This window comes from Heterodontus francisci, chromosome 10 (genome assembly GCF_036365525.1).
Source record: "Heterodontus francisci isolate sHetFra1 chromosome 10, sHetFra1.hap1, whole genome shotgun sequence".
NCBI classification, from domain to species: Eukaryota; Metazoa; Chordata; class Chondrichthyes; order Heterodontiformes; family Heterodontidae; genus Heterodontus; species Heterodontus francisci.
Genome location: NC_090380.1, coordinates 29036095 through 29063140, shown reverse-complemented (window position 1 = coordinate 29063140; position 27046 = coordinate 29036095). Strand labels below are relative to the sequence as shown.

Genomic DNA, 27046 nt, shown 5'->3' with positions numbered 1-27046 from the left:
TGTATGACTTAAAGCAAGGGGTGGGGGAGGGGGTTCATTATACACAGAGCATATTATACTCAAAGATTTAAAGTAAAATGATTTTTCATTTTTGCAAGCATTCATGCAAAGCGATGTAGAAGGGTGGGTGTTACAGGGTGTAGCAATGTAGAGATCAGTGCTGCATAGAAACATTTCTAATCCAGGCTATTTACAACCTTCCTCAGGTGGCTCCTTTCACACACACACACACACACACACACACACACACACACACACACATCACCAAAGGGCAAGCGATTGTGACACACGAGCCTGCGCACAAAGATTATGTTGTTACTGATAAAGACGCTCGCACCCACTGTGGCACATTGATGCATTCCAAGGAGCCCAGACATACCTGCATTTTTCCTGCATGATATCAGAAACCTGCTGATATTACCAACTTTCCACTTACCTACAGACAATATGAAGAGAAACCTGCATTAGAATACAACAGTGCAGGCCATAATGGAGCAAACCTTCCAATAAACACTGGAAATTGATGGATAAACAAATTCCCTCGTTCTTCAAGAGTTTTTAAGGCTTCTGACTAATCTTTTTTTAAAAAAAATCGATTTTGCAACAGGTGCCAATATTTCATTTCCATTTTAAAGATGGAATATTCTTTTCAGTACAGTGGCTCTGCACACCCTCAGTACTGCACTGGATTACATGCACAAGTCTCTGCAGTAGGACTTGGACCCACGGCCTTCTGATTCAGAGGCAAGAGTGCTATCAATTCAGCCACAGCCGATAATCTGTGTACTATACACGATTGGTTTGCTCTGAGTACTGAGAGTAAGGTTTCTGATTTGCATGCCTGTAATTTGTATCAACATAAAACAGAACTCCAAACATTACTTTTCTTTAAAATAACCAGCAGATTAAGGCAGTAATTCAGCGTGAAGGTTGCACTTCCAAGATTTTACAAGACAGTTTTGAGGATGTGAGTGATTCTGGAAAACTCACACTTACCACTTATCCCTAGTTGCCGAGATGACGGTTGTGGGCATTCTCCTCGAATCCCTTTGGTCCACAATGATGTTAGGATTTTGACACAGTAGTGATAAAAAAAACAGCAGCGTATACCTATATCAGGATGGCATGCAATTTGGGAGGGGAATTTGCAGGTGACCTTCAAGGCTCCCACAACCTTGCTATTCTTATTCACTTTGGGATAGAAAGATGCTCTTGTAGTAAACTTGGTAAATTGCTGCAGTGCATTCAGCAGCCACTGCAGGTGGTGGGCCAGGTGGATATAGAGTCCGGTGGTAGGGGCCAAGTGGACAGCTTGATCCTGGATGGCACTGAGTTTCTGGAGTGCTGAGCATTCCATCACACCCTTGTCTGCAGACAAGGACAGACTTTGAGAGAATCAGAAGGGGAGACACCCATTGCAGAGTCTTTGCCCTAATAGCCATATTGTTGACATGACTTGTCCAATTAAAACATTTCCAGTCAATGGGGACCCCAGGATTTCAATGCTGGGAGGTCTCACAATGGTGTTACTATCAGGGGAAGTGGTTGGGTCTTTTCTTGTTGGAGATGGTCATTGCCTGGTACTTAAGTAGCAGGAATATTACTAGGCATTTACCAGCCAAAGCCTGAAGGCTGCACACACTCTAGTGTTATGGGGGCTTTATTATCAGTGGAGCTGAACAAATGACCAGTCCCATTCCTGACCATACAATGGAGGGAAAGTCATGGATGAAGCAGCTGAAGATGGTCATTGGTACATTACCAGAGTGAGTTATTGGCTAAAAATCTTCTGCTAAATATTATTACAATCAATCTGTCTTGCGAGAGAGAGAATTCCCCTACTCTTCTTCGAAATAGTGCCATGAGATCGTTCACATCCATCTGAGAGAACAGGCATCACTTCAGTTTAACGTCTCATCTAAAGAAAGCATCTCTGGTAGTGCAGTACTTCCTCAGGACTGCACTGGAGTGTTAGCCTTGATTATGTGCTCAGGTCTGTGCAGCAGGGCTGGAACCCACAATTCTCCAACTCAGATAATAGTGCTACCATTGAGCCAAAGCTGGTCGCAAGGGACATTAGAGAGTTACCATAACTATATGCAGAATGAAGCAAGTTTCTCATATTTGCCATACAACTGGTCCAGACCAGGGTGTTATGACCAGATGAGAAAAATGTCTGGGGGTCCCTCTCAGCCTTCCTCTGGTCTTACCATAACAGGGTTTAATTTTCAACACACTGTGTTTTTAGCTCCCCCTTGGTGAATCCTTATTCACTGCTTTCCAATTATAAGGCAAAGAAACCAGCACAAACAGGCTTTCTTAGGTTTAAAGAAGAAAAGTTGAAATTTATTAAACTTAAACTCTAATTCAAGCTCACTGTAGAGTCCTTGATTGTAGGTAGTTCTTGCTTTTCATTGGGGCCCAGTATTCTTCTTAAACCTTGTTCACTGTAGGAGACTTTTCTCTCCTGCAGTTCATGTGTCTTCAGTGGATTCAGAGGCTTGTGAGAAAGAGATGAGAGCAAACAGGAGAGATCTTCTCAGTTCAGGAGCAAACAGGCAGTCTCTGTAGAGGCCTGCTCAGGTCAGGAAAAAAAATCCGACCCGAACCTGACCGAGCCACAGCAGACCCGAGCTGACCCGGCCCGAGTCCCTCCAATTTTGCCCCGAGCCCAACCTGAGCCTGCCCCACCTCAACACGACCAGAGCCCAACCTGACCATCCGTTTACTTACCTTCCAATTGGGAAGTTCCACGAAGCTGCAGCGCATGTGTCATGACATCATAGTGACGTCACTCGCTCACTGCACAGACTCAGTTTCGTTCCGGACTTCCAGCTCAGGTAAGTTTTTTAATTTCAATACATACCGGCAGAGCACTTACCGTGCGTGTCCGGCCCGACCCGACCTGGACTCAGCCCGACCCAAGCCCGAAAGCCGTACCTGGAAGATGGGCCCAACCCGACGCGAACCTGACACATGTCGTCAGGTCCCGTCGGGTTCAGGTCGGGTAGCAGGCCTCTAACTCTCTGTCCAAACTGTTTGCACAATTCAGAAAACTCCAGGTTGCCAAGCAGGTTAGTCATGTGACTAACTGGTCTGACCAAGTCTTGGCTCTGTGGATTGCATCATCTTAGCAGTCTCTGGAATGCTCCTCTTACACACAATACCTGGTGATCAAGGTCCATTGTGGGTTGAATGTGTCAGGTAATGGTCCTTTGTCCTTCCAATAACCATCTGTTAATATGCAAATGTCTTTTCCAGCCATGGCTGATTTGTTTAACAAGTCCTTTCTTCACTCCAGTAACAGATTAAAATCAATGTTCATGACAAAATTAATGTGCCTCATTCTTGGCAGGTGGGAGCCTGGCATGACAAGAGCAAGTTGCTACCTTTCTTGTTTGTCTCATTGTTATAGGACTGAAAAGAAGTTAAAACAGCTCCAGGTCCAGTATCCACACAGGAAGAGAAAAAGCTATTTTTCTTCATTTTCTACAGACAGTCAGTGTGACATGCTTGACTGCTCAGTGAGCATCATTACTGGTCTCAGAAAACCACAAGCAGATATAAACAAAATAAAAAAGGTGTTTCCAATTTGTAAAAACTCCAGATCAGGACAGTAGGTATGATGTGAAATGCAAGTTAGAACTACAAAAATATGCAATAGCAAACTAACAGTCTTAAAAAAGGATGAAAACATTTTTAATAACCAATGGAGGTGCAACACTCCTCCAAACATTCGAAACGGGAGTAGAAACCCTTCATGTACTGTCACTGCCCTCACCAATCTTCTTTAATTCAACACAATGGCCATTTCTTCACATACACTTTCGGATATCCAACCATTTCAACAGGAAGCTGCCAGTCTAACTGAAACACTACACACAGTCGCACACAGAGTTTACAAAGTGCAACTGAGGTCTCTTCTAAATATGCGGCCACTTAACTCAAATGATCTGATCATTCAACGTTTCATAAGCACTAAATTTCCCACGTTAATGTTACTTAATGCATAAAGTGCAGAAAAAAAGTAAACTGTCTACCAGGGCAGCCTTGTGGGGGGGAAGGGTTCCATTTGAAAAATCTTGGCTGTTAGAACTGAAGGAAAATGATTCCAGGTTTGACCTGAAAAAGCCTCAATGCTGAAGTCACTTTTGGAATTTCCTTTGTTTTGATCAGTGCATACGCCCAAGCTCTTAATTCTCCAGGTTTCCTCAGTCTATTGTGTATGCTACACTAGCCTTCTGGTTAAAATGGACAAAACATCATAAATCATTCAAGAGGTTTAGAGCAGACTGGCCAAACCAAAAAAAAAGGGACCTAAGGCAGCCTATTAATACACAGCTGCTTATGAAAAAAAAGACACACAAAACTAAAACGGCAAAAAATTCTCTGAGCTGTTTCTACCAGAGCGTGAACCCGAAGGTAAGTATGCAGTCATTTGGAACAGAATTGTAAAATCCCCACAAACTGGACCATAAATCCCCCACAAAACCTACATCAAAAAAATGAAAATGATAAAAGCCCTGAAAGCCACCAGAAGTGAACACAGCCAAAAATGTGCTTTACTGTGAACTCCATTAAACACATGCAACAAGGCTCAACACAAACTCCCTGCAGCAGAATAGGTGAAGAGGGGTCAAGTGATGTTCTGTGGGTGCAGACCAACACACCACATCTCCAACCTCCACTACTTTGCATGATCATTTCCAAATTCATCCCACCGTTTGTGCTAAATTATCAACGTGATCTTTTCTCAATTTATCATGCAATCAAGCTAAAAATATTCAACAATAAATCGCATTTATAGAGTGCCTTTCAGCACCTCAGCACACTCCAATGGACTTTACAACCAATGAAGTACTTCTGAAGTAGTCATTGTTGTAATGTAGGAAATGCAGCAGCCAATTTGTACGCAGCAAGATCCCACTAACAGAAAACTGCGAACAACCAGATTTCTTTTTTAAGTTTTAGATTTAGATTTAGAGATACAGCACTGAAACAGGCCCTTCGGCCCACCGAGTCTGTGCCGACCATCAACCACCCATTTATACTAATCCCATATTCCTACCACATCCCCACCTGTCCCTATATTTCCCTACCACCTACCTATGCTAGGGGCAATTTATAATGGCCAATTAACCTATCAACCTGCAAGTCTTTGGCATGTGGGAGAAAACCCACGCAGACACAGGGAGAACTTGCAAACTCCACACAGGCAGTACCCAGAATTGAACCCGGGTCGCTGGAGCTGTGAGGCTGCGGTGCTAACCACTGCGCCACTGTGCCGCCCAGTGATGCTGGTTGAGGGATAACTATTGGCCAGAACACATTGGAGAACTCCGCTGCTCTTCTTCAAATCTTTCACATGCACCCGAGACAGCAGACTGACCTTAGTTTAACATCTCATCCAAAAGACATATGCTGAATCTATTTAGAAAGTTGCTGGTTGGTCTGTACCTTGATACCACTCACTGATCTTAATCAGAGGTGTCGGTCGAAACTACCCGCAGACCAGAAGTAGCAGCAGGGCCTGGCAACTCATTCACTTGTACTCCACTGGTGAAAGAGCAGCAAATCCAAGCAATACCACCAAACAGTTTGCTTCTAAGTCAACTTAGTTTAGGCTGGGCTGCAGGGGTAGAGGAGGGAAGCAACAGTGAAAGTGCTTTTTTGCATTTTTAAGTCTGTAACTGAACTGGGAGGGAAAAGAGTGAGGAGATTCCTCTTCTTTGAAAGCAGTGTTCGCTGTTGTATATAAAAGGAAGTTCTTTCTCTGTGACCCCATGGCTCTGCGACACAGAACTAAATGGCATACAAAAGACAACATTTAAATGTTGTTCTCCCATCCAGATAATTCTTTTTTTTAGATCAGACATAATCAAACTGTGGCATAGTGGCAATGTTACCGGACTAGTAATCCAAAGCCCGGACTAATACTCTGGAGACATGAGTTCAAACCCCACCACCATTCAATTAATAAATCTGGAATAAAATGCTAGTCTCGTGAATAATGATATGAAATGACTGGATTGTGTCATAATACCCCATCTGATTCACTAATGTCCATCCTTACCCCATCTACATGTGACTCTAAACCCACAGCAATGTGGTCACTCAGCTGCAAACGGCTACAGAAACGGCAAAGAAGAATAAAACCTGACGGAACACCTGGCATCGACCAAGGCACCAAACCACAAAGGCACACCTTGTCCAGTTGACCCTGAAAAGTCCTCCTCACAAACATCTGAGGACTTGTGCCAAAATTAGGAGAGCTGTCCCACAGACTAGTCAAAAAACAGCCTGACAGTCATACTCACAGAATCATATCTCACAATGACCCAGAATCCTCCATCACCATCCCTGGTTACGTCCTGCCCCACAGGCAGAGGTAAGAGGCATACTGGTATACAGTCAGGAGAAAGTAGCCCTGGGATTCCTCAACATTGACTCCAGACCCCATGAAGTCTCATGGCATTGGGTCAAACAGAGGTAAGGAAACCTCCTGCTGGTTACCACTTACCACCCCCCTTCAGCTGATGAAACAGTGGTCCTCCATGTTGAACACCACTTGGAAGAAGCACTGAGGGCAACAACAGCACAGAATGTACTCCAGTGGGAGACTTTAATGTTCATTACCAAGAGTGGCCCAGTGGTGCCACTGCTGGCTGAGTCCTGAAGGACATATCTGCCAGACTGGGCCTGTGACTGGTGGTGAAAGAAACAACATTGGGAAATACTTACTTGACCTTGTCTGCACCAATCTCCCTGTCGCAGATGATCCAACTGGCCTCTTCCTGAGGTCCCCAGCATCACAGATGACAGTCTTCAGCCAATTTGAATCACTCTACATATCATCACAAAACAGCTGAAGGCACTGGATACTGCAAAGGCTATGGGCCCTGACTTCATCCCAGCTGTAGTACTGAAGACTTGTGCTGCAGAACTAGTCGCACCCCTAGCCAAGCTGTTCCAGTACAGCTACGACACAGGCATCTATCTGACAATGTGGAATATTGCCCAGCTATGTCCTGTACACAAAAACCAGGACAAATTCAATCTGACCAATTACCGCCCCATCAGCCTTCTCACGATCATCAGCAAAGTGATGGCAGAGTCGTCAATAGTGCTGTCAAGTGGGACTCACTCAGCAATAACCTGCTCACTGAGACTCAGTTTGGTTTCCACCAGGGCAACTTGGCTCCTGACCTCATTACAGCCCTGGTCCAAACATAGTCAAAAAAGTTGAACTCAAGAGGTGAGCTGACAGTGATTGGCCTTGATATCAAGGCAGCATTTGACCGAGTATGGCATCAAGGAACCCTAGCCAAATCGAAGTCAATAGGAATCAGGAGGAAAAGTCTTCACTTTTATTTTTTTTTATTTAGAGATACAGCACTGAAACAGGCCCTTCGGCCCACCGAGTCTTTGCTGACCAACAACCACCCATTTATACTAACCCTACAGTAATCCCATATTCACTACCAACTACACTACACTAGGGGCAATTTACAACGGCCAACTTACCTATCACCTGCAAGTCTTTGGATGTGGGAGGAAACCGGCGAAAACCCACGCAGACACAGGGAGAACTTGCAAACTCCGCACAGGCAGTACCCAGAATCGAACCCGGGTCTCTGGAGCTGTGAGGCTGCGGTGCTAACCACTGCGCCACTGTGCTGCCCACTTTTGGAGTCATAACTAGTACAAAAGAAGATGGTTGTGGTTGTTGGCAGGCAATCAGGGTAGTTTCTAGGCCCAACCATCTTTAGCTGCTTCATCAATGAACTTCACCCCATAAGGTCAGAAGTGGGGATGTTCGCTGATGATTGTACACAGTATTCAACACCACTTGCGACTCCTCAGATACTGAGGCAGTCTATGCCAGCACGCTAGCAAGACCAAGCTTGGGCTGATAACTGGCAAGTTACATTGGGACCACACAAGTGGCAGGCAATGAATATCTAACCATCACTCCTTGACGTTCAATGGCCTTACCTCACTGAATCCCCCACTATCAACATCCTGGGGGTTGCCATTGACCAGAAACTGAACTGGACCAGCCATACAAATACTGTGGCTACAAGAGCAGATCAGAGGCTGGGAATTCTGCAGCAAATAACTCATGTCCTGACTCCCCAAAGCCTGTCCACCACCTACAAGGCACAAGTCAGGAGTGTGATGGAATACTCTGCACTTGCCTGGATGAGTGCAGCTCCAACAAACATTCAAGAAGCTTGACACCATCCAAGACAAAACAGCACACTTGATTGGCCCCCCATCCAATACCTTAAAGATTCATTCCCTTTACCACTGACGCACAGCGGCAGCAGTGTGTACCATCTACAAGATACACTGCTGCATCTTGCCACGCCTCCTTCAACAGCACCTTCCAAACCCACGACCTCTACCAGCTAGAAGGACAAGGGCAGTAGACGCATGGGAACACCACTACCTGCAAGTTCCCCTCCAAGCCACACACCATTCTGACTTACAACAAAATCACTGCTCCTTCACTGTCGCTGGGTCAAAATCCTGGAACTCCTTTCCGAATAGCACTGTGGGTGTACCTACAATACATGAATTGCAGCGGTTCAAGAAGACATCTCACCACCACCTTCTCAAAGGCAATAAATGCTGGACTTGCCAGTGACACCCAAATCCCAGAAATGAATTTTAAAAAATATAGTTCCATTGAAGTAGTAAAATGTTCTAAGGCAGGTATGTAATCAGACAAAAAAAACACTGAGCCACATAAGGAAACATTAGGACAGGTGACCAAAAGCTCAGTCAAGGAGGTAGGTTTTAAAAAGCATCTCAAAAGGAGGAGAGGTGAAGAGATTTAGGGGGAATTCCAGTGCTGAGGGCCCAAATGGCTGCCAATGGCGAGGCAAAGAAAGTCGTGGATGCTCAAGATGCCAGAATTGGAGGAGCGTAGGATCTGGGAGCAGCGTAGTGATCTGGAAGGATTGTAGGGCTGGAGGAGGTTACAGAGATAGTGAGGAGTGAGGCCATGATGGGGATTTGATAACAAGGATGAGAATGCTAAAATTAAAGCATTGCCAATATGTCTGTTCATTACAACTTAACATGTTACGTTCCAAGCTTGCAGTGGGAACAGTTTAATCAAAAATACCAACAAAATGTGCCCGATACTTAAATATTTGCATAAAAGGGATATACAGGGTGGCTGCTTTATTTTACAATCATTAGTTTTCCACCACTTCTGAAGTACTTTCTATCCCCTTTGAAGTTGCAGGATGGTAATTCCGCCAATTAGATTTGGTGGCTGAATTGCTCCTATAGAAAGAAATATAACCAGGATGGATTTCCTACCCCAGTGGATACACAATACAGAGCTTCGGGTCAATGGTGGGTGAAGGAAATCAGGGATGCACAAAAAACCAGAACTGGAGGAATGCAGAGATCTGAAGGCTGTAGGAAGTTACAGAGATAAGAAGGGGTGAGACCATGGAGGGATATGAACATAGGGATGAGAACTTTTAAAACTGAGGCGTTGGTGGACCAGGAGCCAATGTAGATCAGATATGTTTTAATGTGCCCAGGAAACCACACGAGGAAAGAAGCTATCCCTGGCAAACAGTGTAGCTGTATTTCACTGAACTGTGTACACACTCGTAGTTTGTCATTCTTACCACACGGGAATGTGAAGCAGATTCCAGAGGAATTACCATACATGTGACACATTTGACTGGTTGCTGCCAACACTTCACAAATGCTCACTAAGCACACGGCACACACAATGTCTCTGGAGCTGGTTGTTTCACAGCTCCAAGACACTTTCAACTCCTGGAATGAAGCTGGACTGGTTTGTTGCTTCAACTCACATTCATAACCAAATACCAGCACATCTAAAAAAAAGTTGCTGATTCCAACTCTAAATGAACCTACGACAGAGACATTTGGATTGGAACATATTTTATTTTGTACAGTCATTGAAAATTGGCCAGTCAGTACACTGGTTCAATTTTTCCTTTAGCTTTATAATGAAGGCATTCCATCACAAAGTGAAATAAAAGTTTAAATGCAGCATCATCTACAAATATTTTCAAAACAAGTGACAAATTCTGCAGGAGATCAAAAATATTAGTTTTCAATCAAAAGTATGCAAATCCCCAAAATATTGTCCAGTTTTCAGGAATTGTTTTATTTTCTAACAAGATTTAAAATCATAAAAACAAAATCTAGAGCAAGATTCAACATAACAAAATCTAAATCAAGATCAAGATTAACTGGGGGAAAGTCAACTTCAACGGGGTAAGAATGGATCTGGGCTGAATAAATTGGAATCGAAGGTTGGCAGGAAAAACAGTAGCTGAACAACCTTCACAGTAGAGACAGTTCAGGCACAGTCAAGGTATGTTCCCTTGAAGGGGAAAGGTAGGGCAACAAATCCAGTGCTCCCTGGATAACAAAAGCAATTGAGATGAAGATGAGGAAGAAAAATTGTGCTTATGACAGATATCAGGTTGATAATACAATGGAGAACCAGGCTGAATATAGAAGGCTTAGAGGGGAAGTGAAAAAGCAAATTAGAGAAGCAAAAAGAGAGTATGAAAAGAGACTGGCAGCTAACATAAGGGAATCCCAAAGTCTTCAATAGGTATATAAAAAGAAGAGTGCTAAAAGGTGGAGCAGGGCCAAGTCGAGACCAAAAGGGGGATTTATGCATGGAGGCAGGGGAATACCTCAGTAGCTGAGGTATTAAATGAATACTTTGCACCTGTCTTTACCAAGGAAGAAGATGCTTCCCAGGCCAAGGTGAAAGAGGAAGGAATGAATACACTAGGATTTAAAATTGATAAGGAGGAGGTATTAGATAGGCTGTCTATACTTAAAGTTGATAAAGCACCAGAACAGGAGAAGATGCATCCAATGATACTTCCCTCAGTAAGTGTGGAAATTGTGGAGGCACTGGACATAATTTTCCAGTCTTCTTTAGGCTCAGGGGTGGTGCCACAGGACTGGAGAATTGCAAATGTTTACATCCTTTTTTGAACAAGGATGCAAGATAAGCCCAGCAACTATAGGCCAGTCAGTTTAACTTTGGTGGTGGGAAACTTATAGAAACAATAATTTGGGACAAAATTAATAGTCACATGGACAAATGCAGGTTAATTAAGGAAAGCCAGCATGGATTTGTTAAGGGAAAATCATGTTTAGCTAACTTGCTGGAGTTTTTTGAAGGGGTAACTGAGAGGGTTGATGAGGGTAATGCTGTTGATATGGTGAACATGGACTTCTGAAAGGCATTGATGCAGTGCCACACAACAGACTTTTGAGCAAAGTTATAGCTCATGGAATAAAAGGGACAGTAGAAATATGGATACAGAATTGGCTGAATGACAGGCAACAAAGAGTGGCCATTAATGGATGTTTTTCAGGCTGGAGGAAGGTTTGTAGTGGTGATATGAAACATGGAAGCATTGTGAACTGTGAGGAGGATAGTGTGGAACTTCAAAAGAACATAGACAGGTTAGTGAAATGGACGGACAAGTGGCAGATGAAGTTCAATGCAAAGAAATGTGAAGTGATTCATTTTGGTAGGAAGAACATGGAGAGACAATACAAAAGAAAGGGTACAAGTCTAAAGGGGGTGCAGGAACAGAGGGACCTGGGTGTATATGTGCATAAGTTATTGAAGGTGACAGGACTGGGGGAGAGAGCATCAATAAAGCATACAGTATCCTAGGCTTTATTAATAGGGGCATAGAGTACAAGAAGATTATGTTGAACTTATATAAGATACTAGTTCAGCCTCAGCTGGAGTATTGTGTCCAGTTCTGGGTGTTGCATTTAAGGAAAGATGTGAAGGCATTGGAAATAGTGCAGAAAAGATTCACAAGAATGGTTCCAGGGATGAGGAACTTCATTTACGAAGATAGATTGGAGAAGTTGGGACTTGTATCCTGGAGGAGAGGCTGAGAGGAGATTTGATAGAGGTATCAAAATCATGAGGGATCTGGACAGAGTAGCTAGGGAGAAACTGTTCCCACTAGTGAAAGGATCAAGAACGAGAGGGTACATATTTAAGGTAACTGGCAAAAGAAGAAATGGTAACATGAGGAAAAATGTTTTCATGCAGCGAGTGGTTAGGATCTGGAATGCACTGCCAGACAGAGAGAGAGAGAGAGAGAGAGTGTGGTGGAGGCAGGCTCAATCACGGCATTCAAAAGAGAATTTGTTACCTGGAAAGGAAGAACGGCCAGAGTTATGGGGAGAAGGAGGGGGAATGGCAGTAAGTGAATTGTTTATTTGGAGAGCTGGTGAAGACATGATGGGCCGAATGGCCTCCTTCTGTTCTTTTAAACAATTCTGTGATTCTGTGAAATGTAAACATATGAACTGAACACAATTTCCAAAACAGGGTCCCTAATGTAAACCGCAAATAACCCAATTTAGATATGCCCACTGTTATGGTCTTTTGAAGCTACAAATTGATCTTTTCAATTGGATCTATTATGATTAGTGCATGGACAAAATATGCAGATCTTTATGATGATGTTGATGATGGCAGATTCTTTGCAGGTGAAGATCACAGGAAGGCTTGTCTCTGTGGTAGTTCACATGATCGTTGGTGATTGAAGAGGCCAATTCTTGATCTGCAGGTTCTTGAGCAGTTGGCGCATAAGACCTCCTGGTTTAGAGGGGCTCTGGTATAAGCAGATTCCTTCCGTTGTCTGTGCCCTTCTTCAGCAGCCACAAATCGGTTTGTTTTGAACTGCTTTCTCTTTCAGCAGCCTCCTGCTGCCACACCCAGTCAATGTCAGCCAGAGAGAGCTGTCTTTTCAGCTGGTCTTTGAACCGTGTGCAAGGTGCACCTCAATCTCGCTTAGCAGAGTGTAGTTCACCATAAAGCACTGCTTTTGACATTCTGGAATCCTCCATGCGTAGCACATACCCTGCCCAGGACATTTGGCACTGAAAGAGAATGCATTCAATGCTGGGCAGATTGGCTCTGTTGTGAATGTGATTGTTTGTGATGTAGTTCTGCCATTCCGATGTTCCTGATGGATTGAAGACCATGTTGATGGAGCAGTTGCATTTATTTTTTGCACAGAACCCATGATTCTGACTCGTACAAAATGATGGTGATGACAACCACGCTGTATATTTGAATTTTAGTAGGGATGCATAGTGAATGGTTTCACCAGACAGACTTCAAGAGGCAGCCAAAGTAGCTGTTGGCCTTGGACAGTTGATTGTCTATGTCCTTGTTTACAGTGTGATCATTTGAGATAATGCTATCTAAACAGGTAAACTGCTGTACTGCGTTGAGGTTGCTGCTGTCAATGTTAATCTGCAGTGGATTGTAATTTCTTCAGGGCTGTGGTTGGTACAGCACTTCTGTTTTCTTTAAGCTAATAGTAAGACCAAAGGCATTTGCAGCCTCAGAGAAACAGCTTATAATGAGCTGCATTACCTCCTTAGTATGCGCCAGAAGGGAGCAATTGTCAGAAAACAGAAGCTCCATGATAATCTCTTCTGTGGTTTTGGTTTGTGCCAGCAGTTGTCGCAGGTTGAAGAGACTGCTGTCTGTTCGGAAGTAGATGTATACACTCTCTGTCAAGCCTGCCTCTGCCTCGTGAAGCATCATATTGAAGAAAAGAGAGAAAAGGATTGGCGCCAGAACACACCATCGGAGATAGTGCTCCATTCTGCTTGGGCACCCCAATCTAGATAGTATCTTCCAAAGTCCGTCCTGGCTGACTGTATCGAATGCCTGGTGAGATCTACAGGAGTAGCGTACAGGCCTATTTTTGCTCTCTACACTTCTGAATCTGTCTCAGCACAAAAATCATATCTGTAGTTCGCCTATTGGGTCTGAATCTGCACTGACTTTCAGGGAGGCTTTCTTCAGCTATTCTCAGAACAAGTCTATTTAGAAGCACTTAACTGTTGGGAGTTCAGACTCGAGCAGGAGAAACATTCATGGAGGTGCCTGTAAGGAGACTTCAGAAGATGGGAGAGATGTAACACAACAAGAGGGGGTTTGGGAAAAAAATGTTCCAGAATGTGAATGCAAGATAGCTAAAGGCTCCACCAATGGTACACCAAGAAGTAAAGAGAGGGCACAAATCTGGAGAAGGATGCAGAAGTAGGAAGGACTGAGGCTGTGAAGAGAACACTAAGGGAGATTTTGAAGTCAGTGCACAGCTGGCATGAACCAGGAGATGGGGGACTGGACTTTGTAATAAATAGCACATGGTCAGTGAAACTCTGGGTTAGTTGGAAGTGTTGTGGGGTGGGGGGGGGGGGCAGAAATACATGACACATATCTGACAAAGGATAGATGATAGTGCTGGGGATGGACAGGTGACATAATAGAGGTACAAGTAGACAGATTAGCTGATGAACTGGATGTAGGAATGTTTGAAGCTCAGTTCAGGGTTGAGCGTGACAAGGCAAATCATCATTTGGGTTGAACGTTAGTGGGCAACCATGAAATGCAATGTGATGAAGGATTAAATGCCAGAGATTCTGGTGGGGACCAAACAGAACAACTTCAGTCTTACCAATGCCAAGGTGCAGAAAACACCCGTTCACCATAATGTGGAACAGGTTGTCAAGGATAGTGGTTGAAAAGTAAACCTGCGTATCGATACCCCATATAAAACAATACAGATCCCCATGTTTACATCTAGTTCACCTTCTACCATCCTGGGAGTCGCATGATACAACGATAATGGAGTCATTGACTAATTCAAGGCAACCAGTTAGTCTACAACAAACCCAAACATGATGCTACTTAAATGATTTTATACATTTTACTGATCTGGATTACAGTTTATAATCAAATAATTTATAAACTCCTAGGATGGCAGAGCAGGCTCGAGGGGCCGAGTGGCCTACTCTGGCTCCTAATTCATATGTTTGTATGTATGTTCGTACGACACTAAGAAGCTATATAACCAAAATATACAATGACAGTGAAAATTTGAAGAAATTCTTCTCATGAAATAACATGGGTTTTTACACAGTTGCTGATTTAACATTTGCCAATAAATACTCGTAGCGCTAAATTGCCTGGTATACCTGTTACAAACTCTCAGCTTTCAAGTCTTGTAATAAAATGGCATTTTTTAAAAAGCACACAAAACTTGGGGTGAATGACGACAACTTTCTTTGCGTTAAGATGGAGTTCAATACATCTGTATCAGAGCGTTAGAAGAAATAAATGATAAAACCGCTTCTCAGTCTATTTTCCAAACATTAAAACAGTAGAAAGGAAGCACATAGGGGCCCTAACTTATATTTATTTGGGGGGGGGGGGGAGAAAGACAGTTCAATTAATTAATTAAAATCTAGAATTGAAAGCTAGTCTCGGTATTGGTGCCATGAAATTATCATCGACTGTCGCAAAAACTCATCTGGTTCACTAATGTCCTTTAGGGAAAGAAATCTGCCCTCCACACCTACATGTGACTCCAGACCCTCAGCAATATGGTTGACTCTGAACTGCCCTCTGAAATGGCCAAGTAAACCTCTCAGTTGTCAAGGGCAATTAGGGATGGGCAACAAATGCTGCACTTGCCAGCGACACCCACATCCCATGAAAGAACTTAAAAAAGGGCACAACATATGCAGCATTCAAGTTCCTGCATTAGTTTAGGGTATAATTCATTACCTTATACTTGCACACACCAGCATATATGTACAATTATCTCCTTCCTGCTTGTGGAAGCTTGCTGTGTGTAAATTGGCTGCCATGTTTTCTACATTACAACATTGACTACACTTCAAAAATGCTTCATTGGTTGTAAAGTGCTTTGGGATGTCCTGAAGTTGGCGTTTGGAAGTCCTGTATTTTATTTACAGGGACCCAGAGTTACATTGTAAAGAGCATTTTGACTAGAGCGCTACAATTTTCTTCCTGAAAAATTGTCACATTTTCAAGGAGTTAGAGGACAGTACTAAATTATACATCATACTATTCCTTCATTGTTATCTGAGGCTCTGCATGGACCAAAAGCAAACGGTTTCATTTTGGCCTACATAAACAAATTGCCTTAGCAATGTTGCAATCATAAAAAGGCACTAAAGTAAATAGCTCAGTGATCTGGTTGAAGTCACATTCTAATACATCCACAATTCAGACCAAAACCTAGGTATTACAAGGTTTAGGTTTGTTCCCTGTTAAATGGAGGTCTGTTTGAGGGCACAAAAATGCTTTTACCTAGAAAATAGTTTTGTTTGTATTTTACAATTCTCTGGAAATAGTAGTTTGCAACACAAAACAGTGGGAACAAAGCAAGTTCCACTGCAGTAAACATATACACTTCACTCAAGCTTGGTGTCAAGACTGCAATGAGTTGAATCCACCCAGTTTGCACTGTCAGCTATTAATGCTTTCAAGACAGATGTTGATAGATTTTTGTTGGGTAAGGGTATCAAGGGATAGAGAACAAGGAAGGATAAATGGAGTAGAGGCACAGATCAGCAATGATCTAATCAAAAGGCAGAGCAGGCTAGAGGGGCTCAATGGCCTACCCCTGTTCCTAATGTTCCTATGCCCTGATTCCAAGGGGAAGATCTTGACCTTGTGCGATAGTATAAAATGGGTGATAATGAGCCAACAGCCTGGTTTACATATCTCCTGATTAAAGTCAATAGAAATAAAAATGGAGAGAGATATTATAGAGGCTGGCAACTTGTTATCACCAATTTTTTCCACTATCACATAGTCAAGATGTATGCCCAAGAGTAAGATTTATTTTACATGTATGTAGAACACTACAAACACTGTATGTTTGGAGCACATCTACTACCTTATTAGAGTGGATAGAATCCATTGGACAAAACAATCATTTAGATAATGTTGTACCAAAATAGGTTACAGTATGGAACCTATCCACAACAATACCAGGTCACAAAGTGGAATACGATGGGCAAAATCTGAAGCTTGCATTCCCACTGTGGAATTGTCTCAAGCTGGCACAAGGGACAATCACCTGTGACTCCAAAATGGCATTTACTTTCAACATTTGCAGCCCCTTTATCTCTTTCTGTGGATCAGACCTGAAGTTCAGTATTAAAAAAAAGTTCAATGATCAAGGTCCTTCAGGTAAAGATGATATGTTGTCTCCTCTGCTGCATTTGCACAACGTTGAATTTACTACAGCAATTACAAAATTCCAATCTGCCAGTTTTGCAAAAATAAACACAGCTCATTAACCGCAACTAGAGTGCACGCATTGAAATTCATCTCTTTGAATACTCGCTTGGGTTAAATTCCTATATTTGAACAGAGGCTTTAATCCAATAAAAATGAAACAGGTCAAATCTCCACGGTAAATAGAATTTCATAACAAAAGCAAAGAAAGACTTGCATTTATATGACACCTTTCACAACCTCAGGATATCTCAAAGTTCTTTACATCCAATGAAGCGTAGTCACTGTTGCAATGTTGGAAAGGTTGCCACATTCTTCAGCCCATATTTCCAGTTTCACAGAAGTTAATGTCGGCAAAGTTGCAAACTTAAGTTTGGCCAAACAAAAATTTACTTTATTCACAAATTGACAGGAGACAACTTAAATCTGGTATCTGCCCTCCAGGGATCAGCCATGGTTCAGTGGTAGCACCCTCGCTTCAGAGTCTGAAGGTTGTGGGTTCAAGCCTCAGTCTAGGGAGACTGGAGCACAAAATATTGACTGACACTTCAGCGCAGTACTGAGGGAGTGCTGCACTATCAGAGTTGCCGTCTTTCAGATGAGGCGTTAAACAGGGGCCCACTGAAGTCCATGTAAACAAAAACGGGAAGAGATGTAAGACGAGCTGGCAATTTATCACCCATTGTACACTTTCTCACAAAGTCTAAATTACCCCCCGTGCCCAATAGGTCAGCTACAAATCACACACATGAAAAAAAGCAAAATACAGCTGGTGCTGGAAATCTGAAAAATAAACAGAAAAATGCTAAAAACACTCAACAGGTCTGGAAACATAATCGGAGAAACAGAATTAATCTTTCAGGTCGATGACCATTCATCGGAACAGATGTTGTCTAACCTACTGAGTGTTTCCAGCATTGCCTGCTTTTACCACCATATTACTCTTCAATAGGTTCTGTCAAATCGTGGCCACGTCCTCAGCCTCCAGACTGAATACTGTTCTCTCCGGGCCAATCCACCCATACTAACTAGGCTTTATACGAGGATGGTTCTTGGGAAGGAAGCAGGGGTAGGTGTGGAATGTTAGGTGACTATTCAACATGTCACATCACTGAAACAGGACAAGCACACCTAGCCTGGTACTCTGTCTGGATACAGTGAAAACTTTCACCTGGGTAGAATAGGGCTTGCTATTAGACATATTGAGGGGATGGCTTTTGGCGAGGCACTCAGTCAAAGGATCAAAATGCTTCACTCCCACACCTCATTCTTAGGTGAGCACGAATGCCTTCATATCTGTCGTATCCCACCTGTAATGAGGGAGGAGGCAGGGTTACGAAGGTTATTCAGGTAATGCTCGTCTACATATCACAAACGTCACCAACTCGCAGGATCCTCTGGCAGCAAGTTTAGCTACTCCAGAATGCCTGGACAACCTAAAATAAACACATGATACCTACCCCTTTGTAGAGATGGGCAGGGACACTACTGTGGTACAACAGTGATGCAAAACTGACTTGAATCCTAAAATAAAAACAGCAAGCGCTGGAAATACTCAGCAGGTCAGGTAGCATCTGAGGAGAAAGAGGAAGAGTTAATGTTTCACATCTGTGACCTTTCATCAGAACTAGGTGCAGCAAGTTTGGAGGGAAACAGGTTAGAGCAGGTTTGTCCAACCTTTTTGCATGGGGGGAGGGGGGCACCACATTATAATTTTTATCTTACATGGGGGCGGGGGCAGTGAGAATTTCAAAAAGATAAAGGCATTAAAAATGTATCTTACTATTGATCAAAACAACCACAAAGCTGTATTTTTGCGAAGAAGCTTTAAATGAGGAGACTAATTTATTAACCAACTTTCTGGTCACTATGTTAGACACTGATTTAGTAAGATACCTGGCATTTTTTTGCTTGCACAAATTGTTAATGTTTGCCTGCACGCTTCCTGCAGTGATGTGGAGTATTCGGGATAGATGTCATTCTGTCAGGAGTGATCTTGATCACTCTCTCTCCCCCTCTCTCTGTCCCCCTCCCCTCCAACTGTCCCCCTTTCCTCTCTCTGCTCTCCTTTCCCTCTCTCCCTCTGTCCCCCTTTCCCTCTCTTTCTCTCTGCCCATCCCTCTCTCTCTGTCCCCTGTCCCCCATCCCCCCACTCTCTCTGTCCCCCATCCCCCCCCACTCTCTCTCTGTGACAGTTGCAGAGAGTGGGAGCACTCAGCCGTTTGTTTTTTTTAAAATCTCAAGTCAGTTTCACAGCTGACAGATCCTGACATCAGGAACAGCAGTTTCTGAACTTCAGACAGATTCGGAGTTTTTTTTTTAAAAAGGCTGCTGGAAAACCCTGAATCCGTCTGAATTTAGAAACTGCTGTTTCCGATGTCAGGATCTCTCAGCTGTAAAACTGACTGATCTTTTTTGAAAGCTGGTCTGACAATACGGAATTTCTCATCTCCAGTCACGGATCCCTGGGGAGGATGAGGAACAGCCCTGGCTACAGTTTACACCCGCGGGCCGGATGGAAACCTTTGGCAGGCCAGGTCCTGGCCCACGGGCCGTATGTTGAACAAACCTGGGTTAGAGTGAGCGAGGGGAGTGGAGAATTTGAGACAGCTAATGTCACGTCGACAGTTCTCAATGAAAAGATCAAGGGTGGCTAACAGGCCAGAGTGAGGGGTCCATATGGAGGGTGAATCCTGGCGGAGGTGAAAGGGTCTGCTGGTCGGGGGGGTTCATATGTAATGTATGAAATTCTTCTTTGGCCTCCTTGTGTCAGGAGACAATGGGTAAGCGCCTGGAGGTGGTCAGTGGTTTGTGAAGCAGCGCCTGGAGTGGCTATAAAGGCTAATTCTAGAGTGACAGACTCTTCCACAGGCGCTGCAGATAAAATTGTTTGTCGGGGCTGTTACACAGTTGGCTCTTTCCTTGCACTTCTGTCTTTTTTCCTGCCAACAGCCAAGTCTCTTCGACTTGCCACTCTTTAGCCCCGCCTTTATGGCTGTCCGCCATGTATGAAATTAAGGTAGCAACAACTACCTGACTGCTGTATGATACACTCAACCTAAATTTCATTCAATTATAAAATCACACACGAAAGGTTCTGTTTAGAAAAAGATGGTTACATTTCCAAATGTAATTTTAATTTGAAAATAAATTAGCACTATTTTGGCTGCACAGAATGGCATAAAATTTGCAATGGGTTAAGAAGTTGCATCTAACACACACTTGAACCTATTTTTTAAGACATATATAAAATAGGTTCATGTACCATAAAGTGGGACAGCCAAGCTTTTGATCCATTGACTGAGTCATCTGCACCCTGATAATGAGTGCCCTGGAGTAGGTTATAAGACTGTAATCTAAACCAAGTGTCCTACTATTCCCAGAAAAACATCATGCCAATCCCAGGGATTCAATTACAACTTCAAATTCAGTCCTCAGCACCTTGATAAGTAACACACAGCATTTCAATTGTTTTCAGGCTTTTATTTTTGTTTGAGTGCAATAGCTAACATAACCTAATGTGCTTAATCCACAAAGGACATTTGCAAAGAGACGTTGCTGCCTAGCAATATTGACACGTGGGCATTAACAATTAATAACCAGAACCTGTCTAGATGTACATACTGTAATTTTAGAACAGTGATAAGAACTAGCAATCATCCTCACTTAAACCAAACAGTATTCCTTTGCTTCACTCCCCTCCCTAAACCACATATTCTGAAACAATCACTAAATTAGGGCCATTGGCAAAAGGAAAGAACTTGTATTTATATAGTATCTTTCAGAACCTCAGAACATCCCAAAGCACTTTACGACTAATGCAGTACTTTTGAAGTGCAGGGAAACATGGCAGCTAATTTATACACAGTAAGATCCCACAAACAACAATAAAATAATAATCAGGTAACTGCTTTGAATGATGCCGATTGAGGGGTAAATATTGGCCAGGACAGCAGGAGAACTCCACACATCTTTGAATAGTGCCATGGAATATTTTACATCCATCTAATGGGGCAGACAAGGCAAATGGTTAGCATCACATTGCTGTCTGTGGGAGCTTGCTACGTTCAAATTGGCTGCTGCTTTTCCAACATTACAACAGAGACTATACTTCAAAAGTACTTCATTGGTGGTAAGGGACATCTGGATAGACATTATATAAATGCAAGCCTTTCTTTTTAAATCTTGAAGCTCTTGTCTGCATGGAGAATACATTCAGTTTTACACAGTTCTCTTGGGCCTCCTTATCTCGAGAGACAATGGATACGCGCCTGGAGGTGGTCAGTGGTTTGTGAAGCAGCGCCTGGAGTGGCTATAAAGGCCAATTCTGGAGTGACAGGCTCTTCCACAGGTGCTGCAGAGAAATTTGTTTGTTGGGGCTGTTGCACAGTTGGCTCTCCCCTTGCGCCTCTGTCTTTTTTCCTGCCAACTACTAAGTCTCTTCGACTCGCCACAATTTAGCCCTGTCTTTATGGCTGCCCGCCAGCTCTGGCGAATGCTGGCAACTGACTCCCACGACTTGTGATCAATGTCACACGATTTCATGTCGCGTTTGCAGACGTCTTTATAACGGAGACATGGACGGCCGGTGGGTCTGATACCAGTGGCGAGCTCGCTGTACAATGTGTCTTTGGGGATCCTGCCATCTTCCATGCGGCTCACATGGCCAAGCCATCTCAAGCGCCGCTGACTCAGTAGTGTGTATAAGCTGGGGATGTTGGCCGCTTCAAGGACTTCTGTGTTGGAGATATAGTCCTGCCACCTGATGCCAAGTATTCTCCGAAGGCAGCGAAGATGGAATGAATTGAGACGTCGCTCTTGGCTGGCATACGTTGTCCAGGCCTCGCTGCCGTAGAGCAAGGTACTGAGGACACAGTATGGAGGCAATAAGCCCAATCAGAAAATAACATGCATGGTGTACAAACCTATCTCATTGTCCTTTTTTCAGGTAATCGCCACTATCCAGGTCCAGCATCATAATCATATGAAATTTATCTCCTCTTGTTTCGAGGTCAAGCAGTAAAGATTTGAAAGCAAAAGGTTACGAACTTCAATGATGGAATTCAAAATGGTCATGCTTTGAATTAGTAAAAATGTAGATCAAAAGAAACACAGTGTGTACACGCCTGCACCGCGTGGGCTTATACACACACACACAAAACACAGCATTTATAAACCGATGAATTTCATTCTGACTGTTTACGGCGTTATCTGACCGCTTGCACTTAACTTCCAGGCAACTACGGTTTTCGATATCACGCACTGTACCAGCAGCTATTATTACTTAGTCTTTCTGTTGGCATTTGGGCTGGGCTTTTCCGCTTTCACCACGTTTTGCCACTTGAGTCTGACTCTACTTCATCAAAACTAACTCAGCCAGACACCATTGCATAATTAAAAAAAGAGGGTGAGACAGATTGATGTTTTAATGAGATATTTTAGAAAACAGCAACAGCATTTCACACATTTGATATCCACTTCTTTGGTTTTGCAATCTATTTTTTTTTAATAATATGTACCTCAGCTGATTAGGAGATTTTTCTAGGTTAAAGGTAGAGTATAAACGGCCATTGCTTTCTCTACTGGATAGGATTCAAAGTATAATCTCTAATGACACTGATCTACATGTAGTTATGGCCCCAAATCAAAGCGCAGTTCGGGTTAGTCTTCACAAGTGGAATATTCTGGAAAGCCTTCTATTTTGAAACACTTGGAGAGGTGTGATCACTTCAGATCAAATTTGTACAGGTGAATCATTGATCTACAGCAACAAAAACTAACCACATCCACACAATAAATAGTTGTCGAAGGTGCACAAGTACTTAAATCATGCTTTAGTAATGCCCTTGTGACGCACATGTTCTAGAGTAACAACCACAACGTTGGCATGTAACCTAAATACAACACATACTGCAGCATGTGGACAATGGATGAAATCTCATTTGACCACATTCTTGCAGGATGACTACAAGTTCCCTGAAGCAACATGGAAGCAAAATACTGTATAGGTAGTTGTAAAGTCAACATCATTCCCAACAAGGGGAGGAGTCACTTGTACAATCAGAATGGTTGAGACTTGTTACCATACCAGCAACAGGTGTGTAAGCAATTTACTCAGTACTGCATAGAAACACTAAAACAGAGAGTCAGATGTGATCAGCCTACCCCAAAACTTATTTAATCTCCTGGGGGGGGGGGGGGGGGGGAAAGTTTCATGTAATTTCTCTCATTACCACCCCAAGGTCCAACCCTCATCCCTTCCCTCCACCGTATATAGTGCGAGCCCACAGACTGATGCTCATGAATAGCCAATCCCAACCCTACTGTTTGGTGGGGTGGGGTGGGGTGGGGAGGCAGAGATTACATAGCAGGTGCAAGATTCTCAACCATGCAGAATGGAGACTCACCATTTCCACATATGACATTCCAGAGAAGTGAGGAGACGAAGGAGACAACATGAGCACTGCTCAGCTTGCATCCACCGATACTGCAACTACATTTCTCAGCTTGCAGAATACAGCATGAAAGGAAACAATCAGAGCAAACTTTTCAAAGTGACTGAGAATTATGAAAAGATAGATTTTAATTTTGCGCTGAAAGAACTTGCATTTCTATAGTGCCTTTCACAAACTCACGAAGCGCTTTACAACCAATCTGTTTTAGTATTGATGAAAGATAAATGTTGGCCAGGACACCGAGGAGAACTTCTTCAAAATACTGCTATTGGATCTTTCACATCCCCTTGAGAAGTCAGACAAGGCTTTGGTTTAATGTCACATCTGAAAGACACACTGTCAGAGGTGCCAGCCTTAGTAATGCCTTCAATGGCTGGCCTAGATTAGGTGCTCAAGCCTGTGGAGTGGGGTTGGAACACACAACCTTCTGACTCAGAGCCACAGCTGACACTTATAGTATGTGATGCTGCTGTAACAGTCATTCCTTTGATTTGTACACAGCTGGTACAATGGCCCTCTTGCCATTAAAAAAGTTGTTTACATACAATTGCATCTCACTCATGATTCTTACATTCATGTGTCACAATCCTCAGTGAGTGATGCATTCTTCATTTCTGCTGAAACATTTTTTATTGCACACTGTACATAATCTGTAACAAACACAGAAAATGTCAGAAATACAAAGCAGCAGGAAAGTTTGCGTCTGGAAAGAGAAAGGACAGATTATGAGGTTTCAGCAGAACAGGACCAAGAATGTTGTGATTGCCTTTTCTTTCTACAGATGCTGGCTGACCGGCATTTCCCATTTTTATTCCAAATCTCCAGCATTTGTAGTTTTTACTTTTTAAATCATGAAATGGGTATCCTTTTAAACTTCCACACTTCCACAAAGGTACAGAAGTTCTTTCTGGTATGGAGGTGCACTACAGCAACATTCTTCCTTACAAGTTTTCATGCAATTCCTTGGTTAAATTAACTTGTCGCCATCGATTTCATTTCTAATTGAATGCTGCTTTAATGATGTGGCACTGAGCTAAAATCCAGCCAGACAGTAGGGACACTGGTCTCCTGTCTGATGGCCAGGAAATTAATTTGAACAGTCTTGATGCAGCTCCCTGTAAACATACGTCCATGGCACATGACTTCCCACAACTTGGCATCTATCAGTAGAAACTAAACGGCCTCATTCAGAAAAGCTGCAGAGCTTAAAAGAGCTGGTGTTCAACAGAAACAAGGATACGATAAAGGTACTCTCCTGGGACTGGGGTTTAAGTCTTTGGAGCACGATAGAGGGAGCTGATTACTACTTCCATCTTAGCCCAATGGCCTTCTTGCATAAAATGGCCAGCTCAGGCTAAACGTACAACGACAACTCTCACACACTGGGAAGGTTAAAGTCAAGGGAAAGGTTGAGGAAGGTCAAGCATTCCACAGCAGTGAGGTCCAAAGAAAGAAGTGATTTAGAGTAGAAAATAGTGAGAAGTTTGCATTTCAAATCAGTAAGGCTGAAGGAAGGAAAAAAGCAAAGCATGCACAGAAAAGCTTGCAAGACAGCTTATTCACCTGCAAAAATAGACTGAATCACACATGATATACAGCACAGAAACAGGCCATTTTGTCCAACCAGTCCATGCTGACATTTATGCTCCACTCGAGCCTCCTCCCATCTAAATCTATCATCGTAACCCTCTATTCCCTTCTTCCTTACATGCTTGTCTAGTTTTCCCTTAAAATGAGCAGCCCACTTTCCAAGCTCAAATAACCCATCATCCACACACTTGTCCTAGCAAACATTAATTCTTCATTCAAGCACCATTAAAACAGGTAGTCTGGTCATTAGCACAGAGCTGTTCCTGGGAGTGTTAATTGGCTGTCAAATTTCTTGCATTGCAATAGTGACTACACTTCAAAAAGTACTTCATTGGCTGTAAAGCACTTTATAAAATCAAATCCTTTCTTTATACTTATCCAGCAATATGATGTACAATACTGCAAAGGATTAGACACACACCCATAGGTAGGAATAGGACAAGTCCAACGGGTATCTTGGTGCCCCTATTCAATTCTGATTATTCTAACTGCTGTGGCGATGGGACAAAGTTAACAAAATGCTATTCCACCACCAACTTGGATGGTCTCAGAGGACATAATACAGCTGAACCACAGTGAAATTTGGCAGCTCTAATCTATCATTTGTGTGCTGCATGTGTACCATTACATATGTAAATAGAACATAAAAATCATGATCGAGAACAAGGACAACAGTGTCCTTAAACCAGTTACTGGTTTTGAACTGGAAAAATGGTCAATTCTGCAAGTCAACTTAAAAACCATGCCCTCAAACTCTACAAAAAGTTTACAACACCCATTTACCCCAAGAAAATGCCTTTTGAGTCATACAGAAAGGTATGCACAGATAACCCATGACTCTAGTTGAACCAGAAGTAAGCCATTCAGCCCAGAAACCTGCTTCACCATTCAATTGGATCATTGGCTGATCTGCAAGCGTTGGGAATGCAGAAAAATATGGAGACTTTCTGCAGAGCATCAACCGGCATAGCACAGATTTTCTAAATGCCTAAAGTAGATTTCGACAACAGCTGTGGCTTAAGTTGTCATTTAATTTTTGTTTAAACTTATACCAGGCTACAGTGACAAATATAAGTGGCCATTTTATGCACTGTGATCCATTTACCATCAAAAATAGCTTATGAAATGAATTGAAATAGTCAATTTGCTCCGATGGTTACCTTGTGCTTTAGGTTTTTGTATTAACAATTAACGTATGTACAGTCAATGTGATCTCCTGGATTGACCCCCTGAAACTATCAAAAGCAACAAGGAATTTCCCAGATTCAATTTTCCTCCCTCATTGGTCCTGGATTTTTTTTTTTTTTTGCATCTCCTGGGAGATTACAAGGCAGCGGGAGGTAGGAAGTGTCCATGATGCTCTAAGCACAGGTATGGGGAAAGCTTGATGGACCAGCTGGTCTTTTACTGCCAGTCATTAAGCAATCTATGCATGCAGAACCATCTATGCATTTATGCAGCATCTTTGAAAACCTCAAGGCATCCCAAACTACTTACAGCCTAGTGAGTGCATCTGAAGTGTAGTCACTGCTGTAAATGTAGGAAACACAGCAGTCAATTTGTGGACAGGAAGCTCCACTGCTCTTCTTCAAATAGTGCCAACGGATCATTTTCATCTATCCAAGAGGGCACGAGGCCTCGGTTTCACATCTCATCCAAAAGACAGCACCTTCAACAGAATAGCAGTACCTCAGTACTGCACTGGCGTGTCCGCCCAGATTTTATGCTCAGTTCTCTGGAGTGGGACTTGAATCTACCACCTTTTGATTCAAAGATGACATTATGACCAAATGAGCCATGGGTGGCACCTAATATATAGGTATATAAAATCGAAGCCTTACATAACTGGCAAGGTAAATCTGAATGTGAA

At 42.9% G+C, this 27046-nt stretch overlaps 2 protein-coding genes across 8 annotated transcripts in view; one reads left to right on the top strand and one right to left on the bottom strand.

The window, feature by feature from the left end:
* Positions 1 to 27046, top strand: part of LOC137374372 (putative claudin-24) — a 149227-nt gene that overhangs the window by 16259 nt on the left and 105922 nt on the right. The window contains exon 2 of one of the 7 annotated variants that reach the window (XM_068040356.1): positions 13529 to 13744. The exons of 5 other annotated variants lie outside the window; for them this stretch is intronic. In XM_068040356.1, the coding sequence (XP_067896457.1) occupies positions 13738 to 13744 (7 nt within the window). In that variant the 5' untranslated portion in view covers positions 13529 to 13737. Of the gene's footprint in view, positions 1 to 13525; positions 13745 to 27046 lie in introns of all 7 variants that reach the window. One more of the 7 variants, XM_068040357.1, reaches the window with a different exon arrangement.
* The window catches only part of wwc3 (WWC family member 3), a 247151-nt gene that overhangs the window by 208320 nt on the left and 11785 nt on the right, over positions 1 to 27046 (bottom strand). The window lies entirely within an intron of this gene.